The sequence below is a fragment of the Maylandia zebra genome, linkage group LG23, assembly GCF_041146795.1.
Source record: "Maylandia zebra isolate NMK-2024a linkage group LG23, Mzebra_GT3a, whole genome shotgun sequence".
In the NCBI taxonomy this organism is placed as follows: Eukaryota; Metazoa; Chordata; class Actinopteri; order Cichliformes; family Cichlidae; genus Maylandia; species Maylandia zebra.
In genome coordinates, this window is record NC_135188.1 from 18,702,949 (window position 1) to 18,728,839 (window position 25,891).

Consider the following 25,891-nt stretch of genomic DNA (forward strand, 5'->3'; position numbering starts at 1 on the left):
ACACACACGAGTGCAGAATTTGTATTAATTATTTTTCTACATCATATAGATGTTGATGCTCACAGTGATCTATGCAGTGTCTGTTAAACACTTTTTTTTTTCTATTTTTTATGTCACTGCTCGAGATTAATTGTTTGCAAAACTATGACTGTTATGTGTGTCCCATAATCATAATGAGCAGTGCCCAGCTATAAAACATAACAGTTCATCATAAAACAGCCCAGATTTTCTCTGTGGATCAAGCCTAGGCATCATTATCAAGTAAAGAGTTATTAATTAGTTGCAACACTAGATTGTAGACTTGTACTTAATTGACACATTGGTGTTTTTCTTAAAAAAGTTATAGAAAACAGAAGTGTTACACAATAAATCATTCGCTATTACCTTTCAGGAGCTCCATATTAATAGATTTTAGTACTGAGTGCATTTTTGTCATTCAGACTTTTATTTCAGACTGAAAAAAACATTACTGGATATCAGGGTTCAGATGTTCATGTCCCCTCAGGTTGAAATTGAATGACCTGAGTAGTCCTGATTCTACCTGTACTGCTACCATCAGATCATCATTTTAATGTGCAGTACCTGTAAAACTATCTGTATCAGCCTAAGCTGTGCATTGTGTTTAATAACAACACACTAAAGTCATGGTAAGCACAGAAAATACTCTACATTTAATTTGTAGTACTTTTATAGTATTTGTTTTTTACATATCACTTCTGCTGACAATCACTAATTACAAAGCATGTTAACATTGCTAATGTCAAACTGATCATTGTAATGCTGATGCGTTTCCCACATCTGTTCCTTTAGCCTCCTCCACAGCTGGAGCAGAGTTGACTGCAATAACAGACATCCCTGATACTGCAACTACTGCACTCCTGCCCACTGCTCTTCCTGATCATTCTACTACCTCACAAAATATTACTACTACACCAAGCTTCACCGCTTCACAAAGCATTACTGCACCAAGCCTTACTACTACACAAAACATTATTACTGCATCAAGCATTACTACTGCCACACAAAACATTACTACTGCATCAAGCATCACTACTGCTACACAAAACATTACTACTGCACCAAGCATTACTACTGCTACACAAAACATTACTACTGCATCAAGCATTACTACTGCCACACAAAACATTACTACTGCATCAAGCATTACTACTGCCACACAAAACATTACTACTGCACCAAGCATCACTACTGCCACACAAAACATTACTACTGCACCAAGCATCACTACTGCTACACAAAACATTACTAGTACTACACAAAACATTACTACTGCATCGAGCATTACTACTGCTACACAAAACATTACTACTGCCACACAAAACATTACTACTGCACCAAGCATCACTACTGCTACACAAAACATTACTAGTACTACACAAAACATTACTACTGCACCAAACCTTACTACTACACAAAACATTACTACTGCACCAAGCATCACTACTGCTACACAAAACATTACTAGTACTACACAAAACATTACTACTGCACCAAGCATCACTACTGCTACACAAAACATTACTACTGCACCGAGCATCACTACTGCTACACAAAACATTACTAGTAGTACACAAAACATTACTACTGCACCAAGCATCACTACTGCTACACGAAACATTACTAGTACTACACAAAACATTACTACTGCACCAAGCATCACTACTGCTACACAAAACATTACTACTGCACCGAGCATCACTACTGCTACACAAAACATTACTACTGCACCGAGCATCACTACTGCTACACAAAACATTACTAGTAGTACACAAAACATTACTACTGCACCAAGCATCACTACTGCTACACGAAACATTACTAGCACTACACAAAACATTACTACTGCACCAAGCATCACTACTGCTACACAAAACATTACTACTGCCACACAAAACATTACTACTGCACCAAACCTTACTACTACACAAAACATTACTACTGCACCGAGCATCACTACTGCTACACAAAACATTACTACTGCACCAAGCATCACTACTGCTACACAAAACATTACTAGTACTACACAAAACATTACTACTGCACCAAGTGCTACTGCTACTACTACACAACACATTGCTACTACTCCAAGCACTACTGCTACTATTACACAAAACATTGCTACTGTACCAAGCATTACAAATACTACACAAAACATTACTATTGCACCGAGCATCACTACTGCTACACAAAACATTACTACTGCACCAATCATCACTACTGCTACACAAAACATTACTAGTACTACACAAAACATTACTACTGCACCAAGCATCACTACTGCTACACAAAACATTACAAGTACTACACAAAACATTACTACTGCACCAAGCCTTACTACTACACAAAACATTACTACTGCATCAAGCATTACTACTGCTACACAAAACATTACTACTGCATCAAGCATTACTACTGCTACACAAAACATTACTACTGCACCAAGCCTTACTACTACACAAAACATTACTACTGCATCAAGCATTACTACTGCTACACAAAACATTACTACTGCCACACAAAACATTACCACTGCACCAAGCATCACTACTGCTACACAAAACATTACTAGTACTACACAAAACATTACTAGTACTCCAAGCACTACTGCTACTACTACACAAAAAATTACTGCAACTACACAAAACATTACTACTGCACCAAATGTTACTACTATTACACAAAACTTTACTACTTCCCCAACAATTCCTATTACTACATCTAAAACTTACACTACACCTTCTACTTCTACTAGTACTACATCTCCAACTTCAGTTACCCCGCCTACCACCACTGCCCTGAAATGTGATAATGGAGGGGAAAACGTAAACGGTGTCTGCCTCTGTCCTGATGAATGGACTGGAGAGACATGCTCAGAAGGTAAGAACAAACAAACAAACAAACAAAGAAGGTTGAATTTTTTGTTCACTTTTTAGATTTGCAGAAAACAGCAACTATGTGATGCTATTAGCCGCAAGCTGATGCTTTGTGTCAGTAATTTACTTTTATATTTGTTGTTACATTAAAGTTTACATAAATTACATTTTTTCTGTGATATAAAGATGTGGGAAACCACAACCAGATCGTTAACTGAAATAAATAACTAACCAACACTTTGAGCAGTCATTACATGTCCAAACTTAGGATCTTCGGGTCTTTACTTTATTGTGTGATCCAGCTTTTAAACTACAAAAATCCTGTCTCAGTTATAAAACAAAACAAAACAATAAGAGATGGTTATGCAAATGCAATTTTAAAAGAACATGCCATTGGAGTCCGCTCAAATGTGATTGGTCAACAGTCAACAGCATTCAGATTGTAAATAATCACTGAAACTCAAATTCTTTCTCTAAACATGGATCATCGATTTTTTTCCACTTTTGTATTTTTATATAAATAACTAATTATATGTTTTTTCTGCCTATATTTTAATACCTTTGTCTTCTTAGTAAATTTCTGCGCAGCCCAACGATTTGAAGGATTCAGGTTCCCCCGTACACCCATTGGTTGGTTCGCATATTCTGATGAAATATGTGAAGTGGGAACAAGTGGCGGTAAGTCATCCCTTCAGTCCAACATCACTTTGTCAGGTACACCCCAATGTAGTGATGTTTGTCTTTCTATCCCTACTCAGCTGGAAAACCTCAGGCTTCAACCAGATGCTTGTTCATGAGCGAATCACCAGGTTTCAACACTCTACATATCTTCCAGTGTAACCTGACACTCAGTGATATACAACAAAATGTAAGAACTGTTTTTATTCTTCTGAAGACTTATTACTTGATGGTCTTATACAGTTGCAGCTTGAACTGAGTATTTTATGTAATCCGGTAAAAAGGCAGCAAGACATGCACAGGATTACACATTCATTTAAGGACCACAAAAAAAAAAGAAAAAACGTATTTCTTCCACTCAGCTGACCAGTCCAGCTGATTTAGAGATGCTGGCAACCAGCACTCAGATTCTGACATCCAACCCAGAAGAGCTGACGGCCGAAAATGTTACGGCAGCGGCTGAGATCGCCAACACACTGCTGCTGTCTGCAAACGCCACAGAGGTACAAACAGTCAACAAAACTTAAGAAAAAACCCTGCTGTAGCATCAGTAGTTACTGACTGTAGCATCCTGGTTCACGTTTGTGTTGCAGAGTGTCAGAGTGGCAGCAGTAGCAACGGTCAGTCAGCTGCTGAACACCACTGTATCAGATGACACAGAGGAAAACAACACAACTCTGGGGTGAAGTACTAAGAATAAAATATTAATCTATTAACTCATATGATGTCTTCAATTGTGTTTAGCTTAAATTAGCCGCTTTTCCTGGTTTAAAGCAACTATACTCACTAGGTACTTCATTAAATACACATTGATTGTTGCAGGTTGGACTGATGCTCTTTTAACTTCAGAACTGCATAGATTCAACAATTTGCTGGAAATGTTCCTCAAATTTTGGTCCATATTGTCATGATAGCATTGCACAATTGCTAGAGATTTTTTGGTTGCACACCCATAAACCCTTTTTCAGGCTGTTTTCTGTAAACTCGACATTTAAAGAGAACACCCATTTTAAGCAAATATCCCAGCAGATCATCAGTTTCCAAAATACTCAGACCAGTGCATTTGACACCAAAAAACTACATTCAAAGTCCCAACCTGTCCCCATTCTAATGATCAGTTTGAAATCCAAGATGGTCATCTTGACTATGTCTATATGCATGCATGTACTGAGTCACTGCCATGTGATTTGCTAATTAGATACTTTCATTAATGAGCAATTTTGTAAATGTATCTAACAGACCAGTGAGTGTAAGACAGCCTGTTTTGTGGTGGCTTTTGTTTGTTATGTCCAGGCTGACGGTGACTCTGGACCAGCTCTCAGTGAACCTCAGCCTCAGTCTCAATGCATCTCAATCTCAGGTGGTTCAGCCAAACCTGGTGGTCCAGTCGGCACAGATCCCTGCTGCAAACACTCAGGGAGTCCAGTTCACTTCTCTTAGAGGTCAGTGAGAAACGGTGTTAAAGAAAAGTAATCCTCCAATTTTTTAATTTTTTTCCCCCATTTTACTGCTTTTCATCCCTTACATACAGTTTGGGTCAAATTTGACTAAATTTGACACTAATAAAAATACGCTAATAAAACTTTTAACATTCAAGGCATATCTGTTCAGATAGATATTAGATCCACCGGTGTGCGTCAAGTCAAGAAATATTGTGGTTTTAGGGAATCTTTAAACTGTAAAACTGTGTTGAAGTGGGGACAGTTAACAGAACTGTTTGTGTTCCCCCCACAGTTGTCCAGGTTCTTGCATGGACAGGCACCCACAGGTCTCCTCTCAGAATATCATGATGTAGTGGAACAATTTCAATATTTGTAGCTTTAAGATTAAAGATCCAGTGGTAAGGTTCTGCATTTTTTATTATGTGATCACAAACAGCTCACTTCTTTTGCTGCTACAGGGACATCTGGCAGTTTTGTAGCTGAGAGAATTCAGCTGAACACAAATGCAACACAGGTTGTGGTGGAAAACGGTTTCATAGCTGATGCCCTCATTTATGTAAGATTCCCTCAAGGTGAGTTTTCTAGACTTACACAGTCTTACAACAGAACTTGTTAAGATGCTTAAGGTGTCACTAAGAGGTATTTAAGAGAGCTGTTTTAGTTTGTTATTAATAAAAATGGAGCACTTCTATTTCAGACATTGTCAGTTCTTGTTACACCCACACAAAAGTTTACCAACTGCAGTGGATTTCTTTCTCTTATGTCAGGCAAAGGTGTCAGAAGTCGTCAGACAGACTCAAACGTCTCTCTGGGTTTCGTTCTCTATCAGAACGATCGTTTCTTCCGTTCAAAACTCTACATGAGGCGACGGGCCACCATCAGGGTCCTGTCAGCCAGCGTCAGAGGGCAGGAACCCAACATGGTGCCACAACATGTGGAGATGATGTTCAGGCCAAGAGTAAGAAATCCAGCATTTCAAATTAAAGTCAATTTTAATATTTGTTGACCTATTTTAAGTCAGTTTTATCTTCAAGATTTCAGATAATGGTGACCACTGGACAGCTTTTCCTTCAATAACTTGTGATCTCACCTGACAATGTATCATGTTTGACCTTTATCTGCAGGTTTAGGGCACACAGATAGTGAGCAGTGTTTATGGTGTTTTTTATGAGACAGATAAATTAATAAACTTGCAGTAGCTGTAGCAGCTGTGATAATGGTGTAAAAATAGAACAATACCAATATACACATCACAAAGTAAAATATTCATACCTAACTTATGACCAGTTGTGTTTTTATTGTTAAAATGGTTCTGTGTTATTTTCAAAGAACTGCATATGTGCAATAAACTCTAAAAATGTGAAACATACCATCTGCTTTTGAAAGCAAATTGTATGTTTACATGTAAATCAGAGTTGTGGATTTCTGAGTAAGGCTGTGTATTTCTGTTTCAGAACATAAGTGGGACGTCTCTGTACGACTTCTCTTGTGTTTTCTGGAACTACAGTCAGAAGGACTGGAGCACCAGTGGTTGCTCTAAAGGAAACACTTCAGATGGACTCATGAGGTGTTTCTGTAACCACACCACCAACTTTGCTGCTCTCTGGGTGAGGGTCACAACTTTTCAGGGCAATAGATGACGTTACAGTGTTGGGTTGCAAATTTTGAAGCCTATATGATAACCTTCAGATCCAATTAAAACCAAAACACTCAGAAAGATCCTCTGGAAAAGACTAGAATTCTTGGAACAGAGTTTATTAAACAGTGTCATATGAAGAGCAGAACAGTACATTTACAGCAAAAAAACACATGGAAAGCAAGCAAAGCAAACCCTGGGGTGTAGGGTCTTAAAGCACAAACAGCAACAACACACAAAATGACAAAAAGGAAAAAAGCAGCAGTCTGGGGCATATCGACCCTCCTCTTACAAAGGATCAGTGACCGCTCCTCCTGTTGTTTGGTAAATTTCCACCCAACAGCAGGAGGAGGAGCAGGAATTTCCGATCAAATCTACAAATGTCAATATTATCTCAATTATTGATACTTTTCTCCAATCCATTGTTAATCATACTTGCACCTTGCTCCTTTCTTTTAATCTTACACTTATGTTACATACCTTTCTGACCCTACCCCATAACTTTTCAAGCACCAGTCTTACATCCATCATTTTGAAATGTGTCCCTTCATCGGTTTTATGGCCAAAGTGATTCCAAAAGTTTGCAAAACGGCAGCTAACAGTTAATCAATTTGACAATTTTGTCAGGTGCACTTGTCAGAAGTAAACTGGTATCTATGCTAAGACAGGGTTTTTCTCATCTTCTGGCGGCTGATGCGAGAAACTGAATCCCAGGTGCATGCCCACCGGGGCCAGGTTTGTTTACCGTATAGGTAATGAAAGGGCTGGACACAACGTGGAGCAAAAAAGATGAGCACGGAGAAAAAGGGTCCCAGGTGCATGCTTTAGCAGTGCCAAGTTTAATTAACCCTATGTTTGGACTAGTCACCATTGGCCTTAACACAATCAAAGGTTACTTACTGATCCTAATTACTACATTTTCAAACAGTATTGAACAACATGTGTTCATACAACAAGTGGCACAAACTTCATTAATATAATTAGAGATAATATTTGACTTAAATATGTGGGTCTTGTGATCTCGAACATGTGATTCCATTATATAAAATACTCCAGTATAGGTATATATATATAAAAAAAAACACCCAGCACGCCCCCCTGCGGGCGGTTTATCCTTCAAGCTCGGGTCCTCTACCAGAGGCCTGGGAGCTTGAGGGTCCTGCGCAGTATCTTAGCTGTTATATATATATATATATATATATATATATATATATACAGTGTTGGGAAGGTTACTTTTAAAATGTATTCCATTACAGAATACAGAATACATGCCCCAAAATGTATTCTGTAACGTATTCCGTTACGTTACTCAATGACAGTAACGTATTCTGAATACTTTGGATTACTTAATATATTATCATGCTTTTTACAACAACGTGAATGTACTATTGCTGTGTGATTTATTACTATTACTGAAGGTCCGCGACTCCGAACTGTAGTAAAGGGACCTCTGACTAATACGGCGGGGTCCCTGTCGGCTCGTAGCTGAAAAATAGCTTTACTTTGTTGTGTGGGTCAACTTTTCTTGCGAGAGACAGAGAGAGGCGTTGAAAGGCTGCTCCAACGGAACTTATTGTTTTCGGAGGAAAACACGAACACGGTGTACAGTCGAGTCTTCATAGCTTACTTACAACTGGGCTCGTCAGGCACTCTTCTTGGCTGCAGTGGTTATTATTATATTTACATGCTTCCAGCTCCCGTTTTTCCTCAGTGACAACTCGTACCTTTCCACTCCCCTTTTTCTCCCTCCTCGCGCTCACAGACCCCTAACGTGTATGGCAGTCCATTCTCCCTGCAACACGGAATACACTGCCCATGAGGCTACATTCTTTAGAGCTATGCTTGTAGCATTCTGCCTGTTAGCTTAGCACAACAAAAACGAAAAGGCGCTCTCTCACCCAGGAAACACACAGTCGCAGAGAGAGAGAGAGAGCGTCGCCCGGTAACCATGGCAACCGTAACACTGCCGCCTGGAACAACAGAACGTAGCTGTCAAACAAAACCCAAACAGTCCTGACCCGCGACAAAATGAAACAGGAAAGTACCGCAGTGTAATCCATTTATTTCAACAAAGTAACTGTATTCTGAATACCACCTTTTTAAACGGTAACTGTAACGGAATACAGTTACTCATATTTTGTATTTTAAATACGTAACGGCGGTACATGTATTCCGTTACTCCCCAAAACTGTATATATATATATATATATATATATATATATATATATATATATATATTAGGGGTGCAACGATATTCGTATCGATATTGAACCGTTCGATACAGTGCTTTCGGTTCGGTACGCATATGTATCGAACAATACAACATTTGTAATTTATTTTATCAACTTTCCTTCTGACGATGCTGTCTGTGTTGAGCGCTCAGTGAATCTGTGTTCGACTACTCCGCCTAGGCTGCACTGTCGAGCGCAGATCCACTGAGCACTCAACACAGACAGCATAGTCAGGAGGAAGAGCGCAGGGCAAGCTAGCGAGACAGAAGTTAAGCTCTCCTTGCAAGATGGACCTCCCCCACCCTCATTCAGATCTGGCGTTTGGAATTATTTTGGTTTTCATGTGACGTATGACCCTGAAGGTAAGCGAGTCATGAACTAAAGTAAAACAGTATGTTGGATGTGCCATGCAATGCTTAATTACATTGGTGTGAACTAGTGTGTTAGCGCAGTTAGCTCGTTAACGTGTTGGCCGTCTAGCCCCATGCACGGGGCGATCGGCGGTAGCTCGTTAACGGAGATTTGCCGTGTTGTGGCGTTAAGGTCATTTCAACGAGATTAACCTGAAAGCACTAGTGGGAACACAACGAATATGACTGCACATTTACGCCGACATCATCCTAGTGCAAAGACAAAAACAACAAGCATGCTACTAACTTTAGCCGAGTCATTTAGACAGCTGTTAGCACGTGATTCTCCTTATGCTGCTGAGAATATAGCCCAGAAGAAGCGGATAGTATAGCTTTTATTTTGGAAAGAGACATTTCTCTGTAATAAACTCTCTTTTCCAAAGATGAGTGATTCCTCAATCAGATACAGGGCTTGCAAAATCGCTAGCCCGACGTCCCGGAGCTAGCGATCTTTCCAGTCGGGCTACAAAAATCTCTCTGCCCTGCCCGTCGGGCTATTGTAGGAAAAATATATGTCAATGCTTTTGCATTCTTTCAGAAATGTAGCTGGGTAATTATGTCATTGGCATCGGTGAGCCACTGTCAATATGTGACATATTGAAATCGCGTTTGAATTTGCGCTTGTTTTTTTGCTTTCACTTTGCAATGACAGCACTGATCTGTGAGTGATGATAATTTGTGCACCAATTCCTCTGACATCGTCTTATTAATCGTTAGCTTACTATGCAAACATGACAAGTGAAATCTCCCGCAGCAAGCTTAAACATGTGAGAGGTTGATCGCGCAGAGAATCGCTGAGCTTATGTGAGTCCGTGTGTAAAAGTAGCAGTATATATATTTTAGTTCTGCTGAGCCAAATAAGACAGGTCGGGGTGAAGAAGTGACAGCCAAAGAAAAGCTTACCACAAAACGGAGAAGTTATGACAAATCAGACTATAAGGCAAAAAGAAAGTGCAGCTTTATGGTTTCATGGACAAAAGAATTTCTGTGGCTGCAATATGACAAGCTAAATAACCGGGGCTGCACATAAGTGGTCCGCAGGTGCGCATTCGCTGTCAAAATAAAAAACGCGCACAAGGGTTAGGGTTAAATTTAAAAACTGTACTTTTGAGTTAAAATATATATTTATAATTTTAATAAATGACAAATTAAAAAGGCATGAACATTTTTTTGTATCGAAAAAATATCGAACCGTGACACCAAAGTATCGAACCGAACCGAACCGTGAATTTTGTGTATCGTTGCACCCCTAATATATATATATATATATATATATATATATATAGTGTATATGAGTATATATGATTACATAGTATATATGTGAGTATATGTCAAGTGTATACAGGTATATATGTCATGTATATCATACAAAAAAACCTCAACAACAGCTTGTTAAACCTTGGTCATGACATAGCTCAAAATGTAAATCTAACTCATCGCAGATATTTTATGAGTTTAAATCTGAATCCTATTTTTCAGTCATACAGAGAGAACTACGAGTATGCAGAAGCTCTGGGTGTGATCTCCATTGTGGGACTTTCTCTTTCTATTCTGGGTTTGGTTGTGACGATCATTTATCACATTAAAGAAAAGTAAGTTTGGGTTACTTCACAGATAAGAAATGATGTTTAATTATGCTGCATTAAAATTCTCTCATCACATTTACCAAACACTTCTAGTTGTTATTTAACAAACTGAAACTTTCTTGGATGCAACAAATAGTTATTTTCATTTTACATTAATGCTTTGATTATTTTATTTGACCTATAAAGTCTAAAAGTAGTAAAATTGCTGTCTGTCTGTTTTTATATATATATTTTTGTGGTGTTTTTCTTTAAGAAATACCAAAACTTAAAAGATATTAAAACTTCTTTGTTATTTTTCTCTCTGTAGCTTTTTCAGCAAGTCTCATGGGCAGCCAAGTAACTTGAATTCAAAGCTGGCTCTGCTGTGCATCTACCTCAGCCTGCTGGCCTTCATCATCACCTTCCTCTCTGGAGTCCAAAACTCCAGCAGACAGAACGACACTAAGGTGCAGAGTGATGATCGGATCAACAACATCTTGAACTCTGATGAACACATAGAACCAGACCACGGCTCGTGTACGGCTGTAGCAGCTCTGCTGCACTTCCTCCTGATGGCCACCTTCATGTGGAACAGTGTATACAGCACTCAACTGGTGCTGCTGGTCCGGTCAATGCGCCGCAGCCTGCCAACACACTGGACTCCACTGAGTGTGACTCTGGGATGGGGTAGGACATTCAGAAAGAAAACAAAAATGCCAAATTTGAAATATTTTAGAAGAACTTTAAAGTAGTATAATTAGAAGGAAAAAAGTCATAACATTAAGGAATGCAGATACACAGCACTGTGCTAAAATCTTGAGCTTCTTATCATTTATTTTAGTTTAAAACAAAATTAAAATAAAAACTGAACATTTTGCAGTGATACACAGTTACATCCGCAAACCCCCGGCACATCATTTTCAGATCACCGCGGTCTTACGCTACTCAGGTTAAATTTCATTTTACTTAAACTGTTGTTTTGATTTGTTGTGTCCTGTTAGGAATGCCAGCGTGTTTCATGGTCATCACACTGGGGGTGAGCTACAGGGTGGACAATCCGCTGGGATATAGACAAGAGGAATTGTGGGTAATCTGTGAAATTCTCCACCCTACAATGACCTAAATTCCCAGTTTGGATTATAGAATAGTTTATATATTGTGAAATTTATGGAAGACCACAAAAGCCACGCGCATCAAAATGAAGAATTCTGTGCTTGAATAATAAATTGTAGAATAAATTCTGCATTTGCAAATTTATTTTTGAATTCCACATTAGAAAACTGATTTTTAAAATGTTTTTTAAAAAATTCATTTCAAAAACCTTTTCCGAATTCCAATTTAAAAAACTTATTTTCAAAATGCTTTTTAAATTCCACTTCTCATTTCAAAATCCATTTCCCTTTCCTGTTCGCTCACGGATTAGCTCAGGGATTTACATTTGCATTAGCAACTGGATTAGTAACTTCATTTTAAAAAATCTTTCTGCAATACAAATTAGCCACACCGTGAGATGTAAGGAGCTCTCTGATTGGTTGGACAGACACAGGCTGCCAGCCTGAATTTTTCTTGCTCATAGCTTTGCCCTGCTAAGAGGCGTGTGTGCTTGTACAAAGGCCGTTCAGCCTCGGGATTTACACTCGGCTCGACACGGATATGTGAAGAATGAAGGGACCCTGCAGCGAAACGGAGAGCTGAACCTCTGACTGTGTGCCTCTTTACTCAGTCTGACCACCTGTTGAAGGTAACGTGCTAACATGGCTAATGCTAGCATCACCGCACGTATCCCTGTTATTTTAAGGTCATCTTAGCTTATGAATCTTTTACGTCGCAGCTGTACAAGCTAGCTACGTTTTTTTTACGCTGCTGTGGTCTTCATAAATAAAGCTTGAAGCAGCTCAGACTATTAGCACTGAGCCCTATTACATTTATACAGTGTTAGAGCATTAGAGCTGCGACCTACAGCCTTTAAACTAGCGATTAAAATGCTGACAGTAAACTCGTCAGTCCAGATGTTACCAGATTACTTTATGATACTTAGAATTAAAACAACTAAGACAGGCTGATTAAAATAACAGCTGTCAGTTCTCTCATTCCTTATATCAAAACTGGAGATCACACTACTGATTTCAGTTCATTTAATATGTGAGTGCACAGATTCATTCTCAACTGGACATAAATGATGATCAAAGGTTGTATATATGATGAATTCATCAAATCCCAGCCTCTAACACAGTGTGCTGAATCTTAGCATTTAATGTCCAGTATATTCTAATCAGCACACTTTAAGCATTCACTGCAACTACAGTATCTACACCTCTGTGGCAAATGTGTGGTAAAGATGCAGATCACGACATGTAATTATTAATAAAATATGCATAATGAAAAACACAAGATGAAATTGATTGAGTACAGGGTGGGCCATTTATATGGCTACACCGTAATAAAATGGGAATGGTTGGTGATATTAAAGTCCTGTTTGTGGCACATTAGTATATGTGAAGGGGCAAACTCCTCAAGATGGGTGGTCACCATGGTGGTCATTTAGAAGTCGGCCATCTTGGATACAACTTTTGTTTTTTCAATAGGAAGAGGGCCATGTGACACATCAAACTTATTGGTAATGTCACAAGAAAAACAATGGTGTGCTTGGTTTCAACGTAACTTTATTCTTTCATGAGTTATTTACAAGTTTCTCTTTGTTCTAAGCCATTGACATGTCGAAGAGGTTAACACGTGAGGAGTGGATCAAAATTGTGTTGATATCTGTTGAAAGCAGTAACCGGGTCATTGCAGCAGATTTAAATGCAAGACATCCTACGAGACCACCCATCTCCCATGCTACAGTTAGCAAACTGCTTGCTAAGTTTCGTGAAACTGGTTCAGTGTTGGATTTGCCAAAATGTGGACGCAAGAAAACTGTCACTAATGAAGAAACATCAGTGGCTGTCCTAGCTTCATTCAGCAAGAGCCCACAGCGTAGCACTTGCCGCATGTCACTGGAGAGTGGCATTAGTCGGATATTAGCTACTCACAAATGGCACCCTTACAAACTACAGCTACTGCAGCATCTCAACGAGGATGACCCAGATCGGTGCACAGAATTTTCAGAATGGGCAAAACAAAAATTGGAACAGGACCCTCAGTTGACGCACAAGATTTTGTTCAGTGATGAGGCAAACTTTTATGTAATACTTGCTCTTGACGAAGGCTGTCGCACTTTTCTCCTCTCCTCCTCCTCTCCCTTAGCTTCCCTGCTTAGCCTCTTGTGTCCTTGTCTAGGCTCGTGTTTTTTGTATTACTTTTCCCTGGAACACTCTCTCACAGTCTGTTCTCTAAAACCTAAAAGAGGAATTATGGATTTGATCAACTGGTCCTTGAATGCAATTGACACCCTTTTCTCAATGAGAAGTTTGGGCTCGGGTGAGCCTGAGTGCTGAAGATATCTACCTATTAGGAAGCATGATAACAGGGTTCTTGCTGATCGGAGCTGGCTTGGCCCTGACTTATCGAAGAATCAAGAAAGTGGAACCGGCTGTTTAAACCCCCACAAGGCTGTCCGCTGGGATTGAAACGATGGAACGAGGCGTGAGTTTCTCAAAATGGGCTCATTGAGTGCAGCACGGATAAGATCTTGGAGAAGCTTACGGCTGCCGTGAATACTCAGAATAAGACCTCTGAGCGCAAATTGGATCACATCTTGGAGAAGCTCACTGCGGTCGTGAGTTCTCAGAATCGGCTCTTTGAGCACAAGAATGACAACATCACGGAGCGTAAGTTTGATAACATCATGGAGAAGCTCACGGCTCTCCAACGGGAGCTTGAAAGACCAGTGTCGGACTGTTAGAACAGCTTTGAAATTCTCATGAGTTGTTCGCACTAAAGTAAAAACCAGCATTACTACATGTGGATATCCCTTCAGCGCCAGCTGCCGTCTCAAGGCTGGAGCTGAACAAAAACACCCTGATAACGACTGTGTTTAGACTGTTCTTCCCATTCTATGCAAGGCTACCTGGGTTGGCTGGAAGACTGTTTACTTAGCCTGGCAGGGCGAAGGACACTGTCTCAGCTCTAGACACATACACACACACACAGACATATATACACATGCAGATGTACACTCATCCCCCCTCCCCCCTCCAAACGCCTTTGACGCTTATTCCCCTCCGATGCTGACAGTGGATCAAGGAGACCAGCGCTTATGCTGCAGGCCCGGATGCACTGTCTACATTGGCTGTCTCTCACCCTTTACCCACCCCTGTGTCTTCTCATGTGTTTCTTTGGTGTATTAAGAGTTTTTTTCATGTGCTATGTGCAGAGGTGTTTTTTTTCTGTTCTCAAACTGATCTCCCTGTTGGAGCTCAGTCTGGGGGGAGTTATTTCTTTTCTCCTGATCTTTCCTCATGTTGTGCATTTTCCATTGTTATACCTCTCTGACCTGTCTTCCCCATGTGATGTTTGTGTCATGTATGTATGGTCAGAAGGGTAAGGTCGGCAGCCTTAACCCAATTTCCTTCGGGGTCAACCTTCAGGATCAATAAAGTTTTATTGAATTGAATTGATTTGAAAATTGAAGTTAACAAACAAAACCTCCGCTATTGGTCTGACACTAACCCATATTGGATGGATCCCTCCAAGACTGTTGGAACAACAAAAGTGATGGTTTGGTGTGGTATATGGGGTACATTCTTCATCAATGGAAACCTCAAGGCCACTGGATATTTGAAATTGCTGCATGATGATGTGTTTCCCTCTTTATGCACTGAAGCTGGCACGTTCCCTGAGTTTTTCCAGCAAGATGATGCACCACCACATTATGGGTGCCAGGTCCGAGCATTCCTAGATGAACAGTTTCCTGGAAAGTGGATTGGTCGTCGTGGGCCAGTTGAATGGCCCCCAAGGTCTCCCAATCTGACCCCTTAGACTTTTATCTTTGGGGTCATCTGAAGGCAATTGTCTATGGTGTGAAGATAGGAGATGTGCAGCACCTGAAACTACGGATACTGGATGCCTGTGCTGGCATTTCTCCTGCGGTGTTGCTATCAGTGTGTGAAGAGTGGGAGAAGAGGGTTGCATTGACAATCAAACACAATGGGCAGCACATTGACCACATTTTATAAGTGGTCAGAAACTTGTAAATAACTCATGAAAGAATAAAGTTACGTTGAAACCAAGCACACCATTGTTTTTCTTGTGACATTACCAATAAGTTTGATGTGTGACATGGCCCTCTTCCTATTGAAAAAACAAAAGTTGTATCCAAGATGGCCGACTTCTAAATGGCCACCATGGTCACCACCCATCTTGAGGAGTTTGCCCCCTCACATATAGTAATGTGCCACAAACAGGACTTTAATATCACCAACCATTCCCATTTTATTACGGTGGCCCACCCTGTACTTTTCTCTGTATGCTCTGTGCTTATAAAGGCCTTGAATTCTGTGATATACACTGTAAATGATGTGAAAATTGTTTTCACAGAGGTCTTAAAGTAGTTAAATCACTGCTGATAGCCTGGTTGTTTATAGTATCAATGTTTTTGTGTCTGTAGGTCTATTTGATAACAATTTGGACTCCTCTGGGAGATGAGGATACACCCACATCTGTTCCATACCGCAGTCATGGATGGTGTTATGGCTCTGAGTCAGCTTTGGGGCATCAGACAGACACACGGGGAAACCAGCACCTGGACTTCATGAAGGAAAAACTGCCTCAGTGATGACTGACTGGCTCTTTCTTCTTTAACACACAATTAAAATCACTCCAAAAGAGTGTAAACCTACTGAGGAAGTCTGTAACTTTTTACACATTTGTACTTTTACTTGTTTTATGAGTTATATTTAAGAAGAGTAAAGTTATTCACATAAAGTTTTTATTCTTTTGTAATATGTACCACAGTCATACTGAAGTTAGAAAAAAATATGTCTATGTATATGATAAATTGATTAATTGTCTTAATTGTATTGAATTGGAATTTGAAAATGGATTTTGAAATGAAGTTTCTAAAAAGCATTTTAAAAATCAGTTTTTTAATGTGGAGTTCAAAAATGAATTTACAAATGCAGAATTTATTCTACAGTTCATTAAGAACAGAATTCTTTATTTTGATGAGGGTGGCTCTTGTGGTCCTCCATAGAAATTACATCCACTGCCTAAAAAAAATGTCATTTTCAGTAAATAAAGTATTTATAAAATTTTGATCAACACGTAGACAAAAGTGTTTTTTTATGTTCTTTTCCTCTCGCTGTAGTTGTTGGCTGGCAGCGTTGGATAAGAACAAACAGTTCAACTTTGGAAAACCGATGTTTTGGGCTTTCCTTCTTCCAATCGGCCTGATCCTGATTTACAACATCGTCCTGTTGGTTATTACCTCCATGACTACATGCAAAGTTGAACCCAGACTGACCAGGTAACATCTAAAGCTGCTGTTGTTTCAAAAAATATTTCAAAAATAAATTACCCAAATTTAAGTGGCTGTTAAAAGGTGCAATTCTCAGATATAAATATATTAAGAAAACCAACATTTAAAAATGAGAAATGAAAAAGAAAAACTTTGAACACAATTTAACTGTGAGCAAAACAAAATGGCTTTATTTCTTTTTGTTAATAATAACACTAATAACCAATAACAGTAATGCTCCATCTTTGTCTTCAGGAGAGGTGTATCAATGCATACACTCCATTTTCACAGATGTGATGAAAAGATTATGCAGAATCCTTTCTGACTAGCTTCCATGTGGATTTTAACTCTGTTTTTACTGTAGCAACAAGAAGTCATCTTTAAGCAGGAAGTTCCTCATTAGTTTATCTCTGGCGGTGTTACTCGGTCTGTCCTGGACTCTGGGATATTTCGTGCTGCTCAGTTCAGAAAAAACACACCTGATCTTCAGCATTTTGTTCTACATCTGTACAACCACACAGGTACGACTCCTTCCACTTCATTCTAGAACTGAGATTAAAGGTGTCATGAGCTTCTCAGACTTCAGGTAAACACATAAAATGCAAAAAAACAAAAACAAATGGGAGGTGATTGTTGAAAGTTTTATATTTAATTCATGGTATATCGAAGGGAACAAGGAAAACTGAAACATTTTAACTGAAGCAGTAGTAGTAATAAAAGTACGAAAATGCTGGTAACTCTTGCAAATATTAGGATATTAGAATAGAATAGAATTAGAATTCAACTTTATTGTCATTGCACATGCACAGGTACAGGGCAACGAAATGCAGTTTGCATCCATCCAGAAGTGCTTTAGTGATATAGATATATTACAATATATATTAGCAATAATATAGATATGTGAGTATATTACAGAAATGGGTCTATTATGGTATGTTATAATGTACACGGTATGAAGTATGTTGTGAATATTCTATAACTATAAGTATGTACAGGCTGTAGTGAGTACAAGCTATGTACAGGCTATGAACAGGATATAAATATGAAAAACTACAGAATATGAAATAAATAACTTTACAGAATCTGAGATATACAGCTATACAGAAATGGGAACTATGCAAGTTGTAAACAGTTGTAGGATTAAAGATTATCGAATGTACAGAATGATTATTTACACAGAGCTATACAGTAGTGCAGTTAAGATAAGTGAGGGTGTAGATAGTTTCTACAGAGGCTATATAAAGTGCTAGTGGTTGTGAGTGGTGGTTCAGTCCATGTTATTATTGTGTGTTTGAGGGTACAGTTGTCCATTGTGGGTGTGTGTATGTTCAGTCCATGAGTTTAACGTGGGTCAGATGTCAGGAGGCAGAGTTCAGGAGTCTGACAGCTGTGGGGAAGAAGCTGTTCCGGTACCTGGTGGTCTTAGTCCGGAGGCTCCTGTGGCGCCTCCCAGAGGGCAGGAGGGTGAAGAGTCCATGTGATGGGAAACTGGGGTCTTTGATGATTTTCCCAGCCCTTTTCAGACACCGCTTCCTGTAGATGTCTTTTATGGCAGGAAGTGGTGCTCCGGCGATGCGCTGGGCAGTTTTCACGACCCTCTGCAATGCCTTCCGGTCCAAGGCAGAGCAGTTCCCGTACCAGACTGTTACACAGTTGGTCAGGATGCTCTCGATGGTGCAACGATAGAAGTTCACCAGGATGTCTGAGGACAGGTGGTTCTTCCTCAGAGTCCTCAAGAAGAAGAGGCGCTGGTGAGTCTTCTTGATCAGCTTGGAGCAGTTGGTCGTCCAGGTGAGATCCTCGGAGATGTGGACTCCCAGGAACTTGAAGCTGCTCACACGCTCCACAGCCGTCCCCTTAATGTGGATGGGTGGATGTGGGTCAGCATTCCTCCTGTAGTCCACGATGAGCTCCTTGGTCTTCTCTGTGTTAAGCAGCAGGTTGTTTCTGTCGCACCACTCAGCCAGACGATCCACCTCCTCCCTGTAGGCGGCCTCATCGTTGTCACTGATGAGGCCAATCACCGTGGTGTCGTCTGCAAACTTAATGATGGTGTTGGAACCATCAGCAGGCCTGCAGTCGTGGGTGAAGAGGGAGTAGAGGAAAGGGCTCATCACACAGCCTTGTGGTACACCGGTATTATTAGTATTATATTAGTGACAAAGCCAAGAAAAACAAAGGTTCATCTCAGTAACCACAGCATTTAAAGAGGATGCCACACCCGAGTTTCAGTCGCTGTTGACAACTGACTGCAAGTAGCTCTGGTATCCAATTGCATCACCATTTTAAAAAGATAGCCTGGTGGGAGGCAACCTGTCTTCCAACAATCATGGCCTGACTTAAACTTCTGTTCTGCAGCAAGTACGTCACTATTTGTGGAGGAATTTCTATCATGGTACTGGGTCTGTGACCCAGTGTTTTGTGTTTGTTTAAGTTATATTCCTTGATTATTTGTTATTCATGACTTTGGTTTTCTTGGTGGTTTGCTGTTCATGTTATATTTGTAGTTCTAGGTCCTAGTTTTGGTCACTGTGTCTTCCCTGTGTTCCATGTTGCATATACAGTCAGTCATGTCTCAGTGTCAAGTCCTTGGCTGTATCCCAATTCAGGATCTGCATCCTTTCGCAGTCTTCGTGGGCCGGGTCCTCCAAAGACCGAGAAGGCCCGAAGTGCCAGTCTTGTGAAATGGGACCGTCTAGCCTCTGTCACGCTGCTCAGGTTGCCTAGCAACCATGATACTAACCGCTGGAAACGTTTCATACAGCATTGTTTGACAGAAATGAAGGAGACATTTCTTTTGTTCATCTGTTTGTTTTTACATGAGCTTTGTTTGATTTGATAAGTATCTGAGGCTGAGACCACAGGACTGTAAAACATGATTGTTGGGCTTCATTTCTGTACTGAACAGTCATTTAAAGATTAGCTAGTAAATAACAATTAGCTAATGTTGTTCATGAGACTAAAGTCATCTCACTTTGGTAATGTAAATACAATATGGCCAATATTAAATTAACTATTATATTAATTATTATTAGGTATTACAGCAGTGAACCTGAACTCTGTATCAAATACTGGGCTTCAGTAAAGATTCAAGTTGCAGTTATTTATATTTCCTAAAACCTTATATCTTCACTCAAAGACAAGTATCTTTTACAGTGTATATACAGATGTATTATATATTGTTCTTTTAATATGTTGGCTGATAGGTTTGTAGCATAAACCTATTCGCTGGAACGTTCAAGACAATTCTACTACACAGCAAAGCAAGACACAAGCAGGCAAAGTTCTTTATGTTTCTCGTATACAAGAAAGACCAACTGGACAAACACCGTTCCTTCGCTTGACCCCAGTTGCTCTTGTCTGCTCCCTCGTAACGCTGCTCTTTTATTGCAGTTACATGAATATACATAGGCTCATTTACATAGGTACACATGTAAACAAAGTACTGTCTGTGTGTGTGTGTGTGTGTGGGGGGGGGGGGGGGGGGGGGGGGGGGGTCAGAATGTGACCACATAAACAACTTCCCTAACCCTGCTGGTCTGGAAGTCCAGCAGTTCATCTAAACAAAAGGCACTTATACTAAAACAGATATAGATGTGTTTGCTGTACCATATATCAGTAAGAGAAGATACAAGATCTCTCATGACCCTAGGGTGTGAGTGTGTATGCCAGAACACTCTGGAATGCACACAAAGTCTTTGCAGACTACTAAGAATCACACATCTTATCACTACACAATCGATTATACACCTCTAAGGTCTGGTTAAATATTTCTAAGCATAAATGACAATCAACAATATAAACCTGACATTGGCATTAGTAAATATGTCTGAATCCTTACATATATGTGTAAAAAGAAAATGTACGACCTGTGATAACTGTTTCTGATAGAATGAAGAGTAGACTGATATATGAAATATTCCTTTATTGGGTGAGAAAATCAGACTATGTCATAACTGCTTTAAGTCATACAGAATAGATATCAGAGCCTTAAACAGGCTGACTTCTGCTAAATGGGTCAAACTGGGCACAAAGTATACAAACACATAACATCCTTATAGAATATGATGTAACACTATAGATCAACTTACCTCAGAATATATAAAGCATATAAACAATTACAGCAATATGATACAACAAACACAGCAGTGCTACTAATCCAAAATACTCAAAGCTTCATAGAACTGAAACAAACATTTATTTTTAGGTCCATTCTGCTGCTGATACATACTTTAGGTTTCTGAATATTAAACTTGTTGCTGCCTTTCATAGTGTGTAACTTGAAGACCCTGAGTACTTCCCCCCACACTGAAAACATTTGAATGATAAAATTATTTTATCATTACCTAATAAGACTGATTCAGGACAGACAATTAGTTATTTTAAACTTTCCTAGCAGTCCTTCACAAACAGGGAACAGTCTGTCTATTCTCTCCATCTGTCAGCTGCTGCTGGCTCTTCCTCACACACTGCTGAGTTTGTCCTGGTGGATCATCAGGGGTGCAATGCTGGACATTTGCAGTTTTCACACATGGAATTCAAATGTGTGATAAGCTGCAGGATTCAAACACAACACACAAGAATTTACAAAGTAATAAGAAAAATCTTGCAAAATAATTTCAGGTACTTTACTAATAACTATAAAGAATAATTTGTTACTTATAAGTAGCATCAAACATGACATTACTTACAAAAATAAAGAGAGTAACCATCATCTTCCCTTTCTGTTTTTTAGGGTTTACAAATTTTCCTCCTCTTCACAGCTCGAACACGGGCCTTCAGAGCCTCCATGTCACGGTCCATGCAGTACATTTCCTCAATCAACATCCCTCTGAACAACACAAAGTACAATCTGTGGAAGAAGTGGAATACCTGGAATATGAGCCAATCAGAGACCTACAGGGATCTGAGTGACATCGAAATGACCACCAGCAAAACCCTGTAGGACCTGAGGAGGACTTACAAAAAAGCCTCTTCCAGTAAAAACTTGTCATGTTGACAAGGATTACATGCATACATCACAATGAAAATTCATATTTTTCAGTGTAAGCTAATAGCTGGGAATATTGCTGAATTCTCCTGGATGAGCTTCTGATTTTTTAATTGTATTTTTGACTGACTGAACTGCATTTCCCAGAATTTCCAACATGCTGTTCTGCCATCAGAGGAAGAAGCGGTTGGATTTCCTGACTGCTTTGACAGTCTCTCGTTCTCTACATGAAAGACGACAGAGATGACATAGATTATAAAGACTGCTCTTCTATGCACTTTCTATCCAAAATTATGATCCTAAGTTGGCATTTTTCCTTCACAGCTATCTATAAGTTCACTGTATCTTGTATAAAAGACAATGTTTTGTTCATCACATAAATAGGCAACATAAATAAATATTTGTTGTCAGGTGGTAAAGTTAATATTTTATCCAATTCTTTACTTTCCACCTATAAATTAGAAATACAAAAATTGAAGGCTCTGAAAATGTGCTGAGGTTTGTTCATGCTTTTTGTACAATACTGATGCACTGTTATTTTTAGTGTTTGTTTTTGTGCTGTTATTTATGTCCAGCAGAAACTCTTGTTTCTGTATTCATTATGAATTCAAGGTGCTGCGCTGGTGTCCAAGCAGCTCTTCATACTGATCTGAAGTGATTAATGATGGTGAATGTGTCTTTTTAAAAACTGGTGACCCAGCTGGACAAAGCAGTGATCATTGCTGCCTCCAGGTGGTGACAGTTAGTTTGTTTTGACTTCAAAGTTCACAGCAGAGCTGAATGATAAACGTTTTATTTTACCAGAGAATAATGTTTATCATCATTTAAATTGTACTGGAAGCTTTTGAAATGTTGGAAATGTCACACCTTTTAATTTTAAAATTGCACTTTTTTCTTTAATGAATTACAGTTATTTGTATTTTAAGCTTTGGCTTGTGTCTGAAAACATTTAGCTGTCCACTAATTTCAGATTTGCAGCCTAAAAAGTATTATCAACACTTTGAAAGGAGCCAATCTGCATTTCTACTCAAAGTTTTGAGCCTTTAATTTGTCATTTTAATTTTAAAAGATTTGTCTTTAGTGGCGTATTGTTATTTCGTTATGTTGTCTACTAATCCAACAGCTTGTGGTTTAATATGAAATGTGAAGTTTTTGATATGATTTTTGTATTGAACAACTTTGTGACAGAAAAATGACACTTAATTGGAGAACATAGTTGTCTTTAAAAACTGATTTCCACTTTAAATAATTTTTTGTGTTATTTTGTTTGCTGTCTTTTTTATTTTCTTTCTTATACTCTAATGTGGTCTTCATGATTTAACAGTTCACTGGCATAAACAGGTTTTTCAGTGTTCTGTAATGGAAATGGCAGAAATATTCTTTTTTACATTATATATTCTTATTTTAAAAGGTCTGAATTATTTCTAAATCTTCTAAAGTTATTACTAAAAACTTTATTTAAATAATTCCTCCACGGTGCTGTAAGACACATTGCCAGTTATTGCAAATGCTTGATTGCAGTTATTGCTTCTAAAACCAGTTATTAGGTGCAACTAGTTATTAGGTTTAGGGGGCAATCACTTTTTCATACAGGGCCCTTAATAATAAATGCCTTCATTTAAAAACTGGATTTTTGTTTACTTGTGTTATTTTTGTTTAATATTAAATTTTTTGATGATCTGAAACATTTAAGTGTGACACGATATATACAGAACCTCATATGGGTATTTTGCAATCGCTACATTTATACGTTTACATATCACAGCAGTACTGCTGTATATCAAATGATCAGCGGATGTCAGTACATCGTGCATTGTATGATTTACCTTTTGGTGGGAAAAAAAATTCACAGGCATTTATCATACCATCACTAGTTGTGAGAGTCCCAGTCACCAGGGGCAAGGGTTTCCTCTATCCACAGTTTCCAGTAGATGTCTGTAGACGATGCATGTCAGACATGACCACTTTTGTAACACTTTTATTCTTGGCTGCAGCGTTCCAGCTGCCAGCCACACATACACCAACAACTTCAGTCAGGACCCAGTACAGACTTAAATGCAGGGGAAGTGTGATGAGCTCTGCCTCCCCACAGCTGCGCCACAGATCCACCACAATGTCTTAAATAGAGAAGGTGTTGAAGCTTTGCTCTGATTTCAAAGAAAGTGTTATGACCCAGGTCATGATTTTGTGTGTTGCTTTTGCTCGCCACACCTGAGGGTGGCGTTGTTTGTTCTCTGTCTTGTTTGCTAAGAAACATCTCCAAACTGCGAACTTTGCTGTCTAAATCTAAGTTGGAAATGGTTATTCATGCTTTTATTTCATCTCGCTTAGATTATTGTAACAACCTTTTTCTTTGTTTGAGCAAAAGGAATCTTGACCGTGTCCAGTTAGTCCAGAATGCTGCTGCAAGGCTTTTAACTAAGACGCGAAAAAGAGAGCACATTACACCAGTGTTATGTTCATTACACTGGCTTCCAGTACATTTCAGAATTCATTTTAAAATCTTGGTACTGACTTTTAAAGCTTTGAATTGTGATGCCCCTGCTTACATTTCTGATCTTTTAGAACCTCACGCTCCCTCTCGCAGCCTGAGATCATCTAATCAAAGGCTGTTGGTAGTCCCTCGAACATATTTTAAAACCAGAGGTGATAGATCTTTTAGAGCGGTGGCCCCCAGGTTGTGGAATGCTCTCCCTCCATCATTACGTTGCCTTGATTGTATTTATTCTTTTAAAAAGCAGCTTAAGACTCATTTATTTAGATTGGCTTTTAATTAGATTTGTGCTGTGTGTTTTATTATTAATGTATTTTATGTATTTCTGTTTTATATTACTGTGAAGCACTTTGTGGTTTTTATCCTGTGAAAAGTGCTATATAAATAAATTGATTTGATTTTGTGCTTGTTTAACCCTCCTGCCATCCTTTAAAAAACTCACACCCATCACCCTAGGGACCATTCTCAGCCACGCCATAAAAAGACCATATATCCATATTTTATTCCACTTTAAATTAGCCAACCTTGTAAAACTACTTCTCCCTGAAATATTCATGTAAAGTTTTAATTATATTTTCGTTGTTTTAACCCTTCAAATCCCAGTGTTATTACATGAGCGCCCTGTGTTATAAGCCCCAAAAACCAAAAAACAAAACTAAATATTTCCACAAAAAACCAGTTGAAGTAATATGTGATTGTCATTATAAGTAGGCCTTTAGATGGACCAAAGATTGGCACCAACATACATTTTGACCTGCCATTATTTTTTTTGCATTTTTTTTGCAATTTAAAAATTTAAACTTCAAGGCCCTGAGTCTTCATTGACATCCAAGAAAAGAAGAAAAAATAAAATCATATGATGATAATTTGGGGTTGAAAAATAGCGTTTATAATGGAAGTCAATGGGCAGAAAATGGTCCCCAGGGTGATGGGTGTGGGGATTTCTGCTGCTCAGCCATTTTAGGCTGATTTAAGGAATTCACACTGGAATATTAACATTGACAGGTAAAAACTATCCTGTGGCAAGTTTGGTTATATTCCACTGAACACAGTGGAAATGGCAGCCATTTAACACATAGCAGTGGCACAAAAAGGTCCCAAGAAGGCAGGAAGGTTAAGTTCCAGATGGAGACTGACCATTAGTGGAAGAGTGA

The 25,891-nt window shown here is 39.0% G+C and overlaps 1 protein-coding gene across 3 annotated transcripts; it reads left to right on the top strand.

Moving 5' to 3' along the window:
* The first annotated feature begins 1,736 nt into the window (after positions 1-1,736).
* Positions 1,737-25,129, top strand: LOC101466236 (adhesion G-protein coupled receptor G7). 3 transcript variants are annotated; one of them, XM_023154147.3, is made up of 15 exons: positions 1,739-2,898; positions 3,468-3,572; positions 3,653-3,762; positions 3,935-4,075; positions 4,166-4,254; positions 4,866-5,014; positions 5,473-5,586; positions 5,782-5,972; positions 6,469-6,621; positions 10,771-10,883; positions 11,185-11,543; positions 11,858-11,939; positions 17,104-17,262; positions 17,618-17,774; positions 21,989-25,129. In XM_023154147.3, the coding sequence occupies exons 3-15, from the start codon at positions 3,688-3,690 to the stop codon at positions 22,196-22,198; spliced, it is 1,992 nt and encodes a 663-aa protein (XP_023009915.3). In that variant the 5' UTR covers positions 1,739-2,898; positions 3,468-3,572; positions 3,653-3,687; the 3' UTR covers positions 22,199-25,129. The 3 variants fall into 3 exon arrangements, with proteins under 3 accessions (XP_076736465.1, XP_076736466.1, XP_023009915.3); XM_076880350.1 differs by lacking the exon at positions 17,618-17,774 and having other exon boundaries at positions 1,737-2,898; XM_076880351.1 differs by lacking the exons at positions 17,618-17,774; positions 21,989-25,129 and having other exon boundaries at positions 1,737-2,898; positions 11,858-11,943; positions 17,104-17,257.
* Positions 25,130-25,891: the final 762 nt, after the last annotated feature.

Excerpts from the sequence above, each read along its gene's own strand:
- LOC101466236 (XM_023154147.3), top strand. The coding sequence starts at position 3,688 with ATGAGCGAATCACCAGGTTTCAACACTCTACATATCTTCCAGTGTAAC. Across the intron at positions 5,587-5,781 it reads TTATGTAAGATTCCCTCAAG|GCAAAGGTGTCAGAAGTCGT; the intron begins GTGAGTTTTCTA and ends CTCTTATGTCAG. Across the intron at positions 5,973-6,468 it reads AGATGATGTTCAGGCCAAGA|AACATAAGTGGGACGTCTCT; the intron begins GTAAGAAATCCA and ends TTTCTGTTTCAG.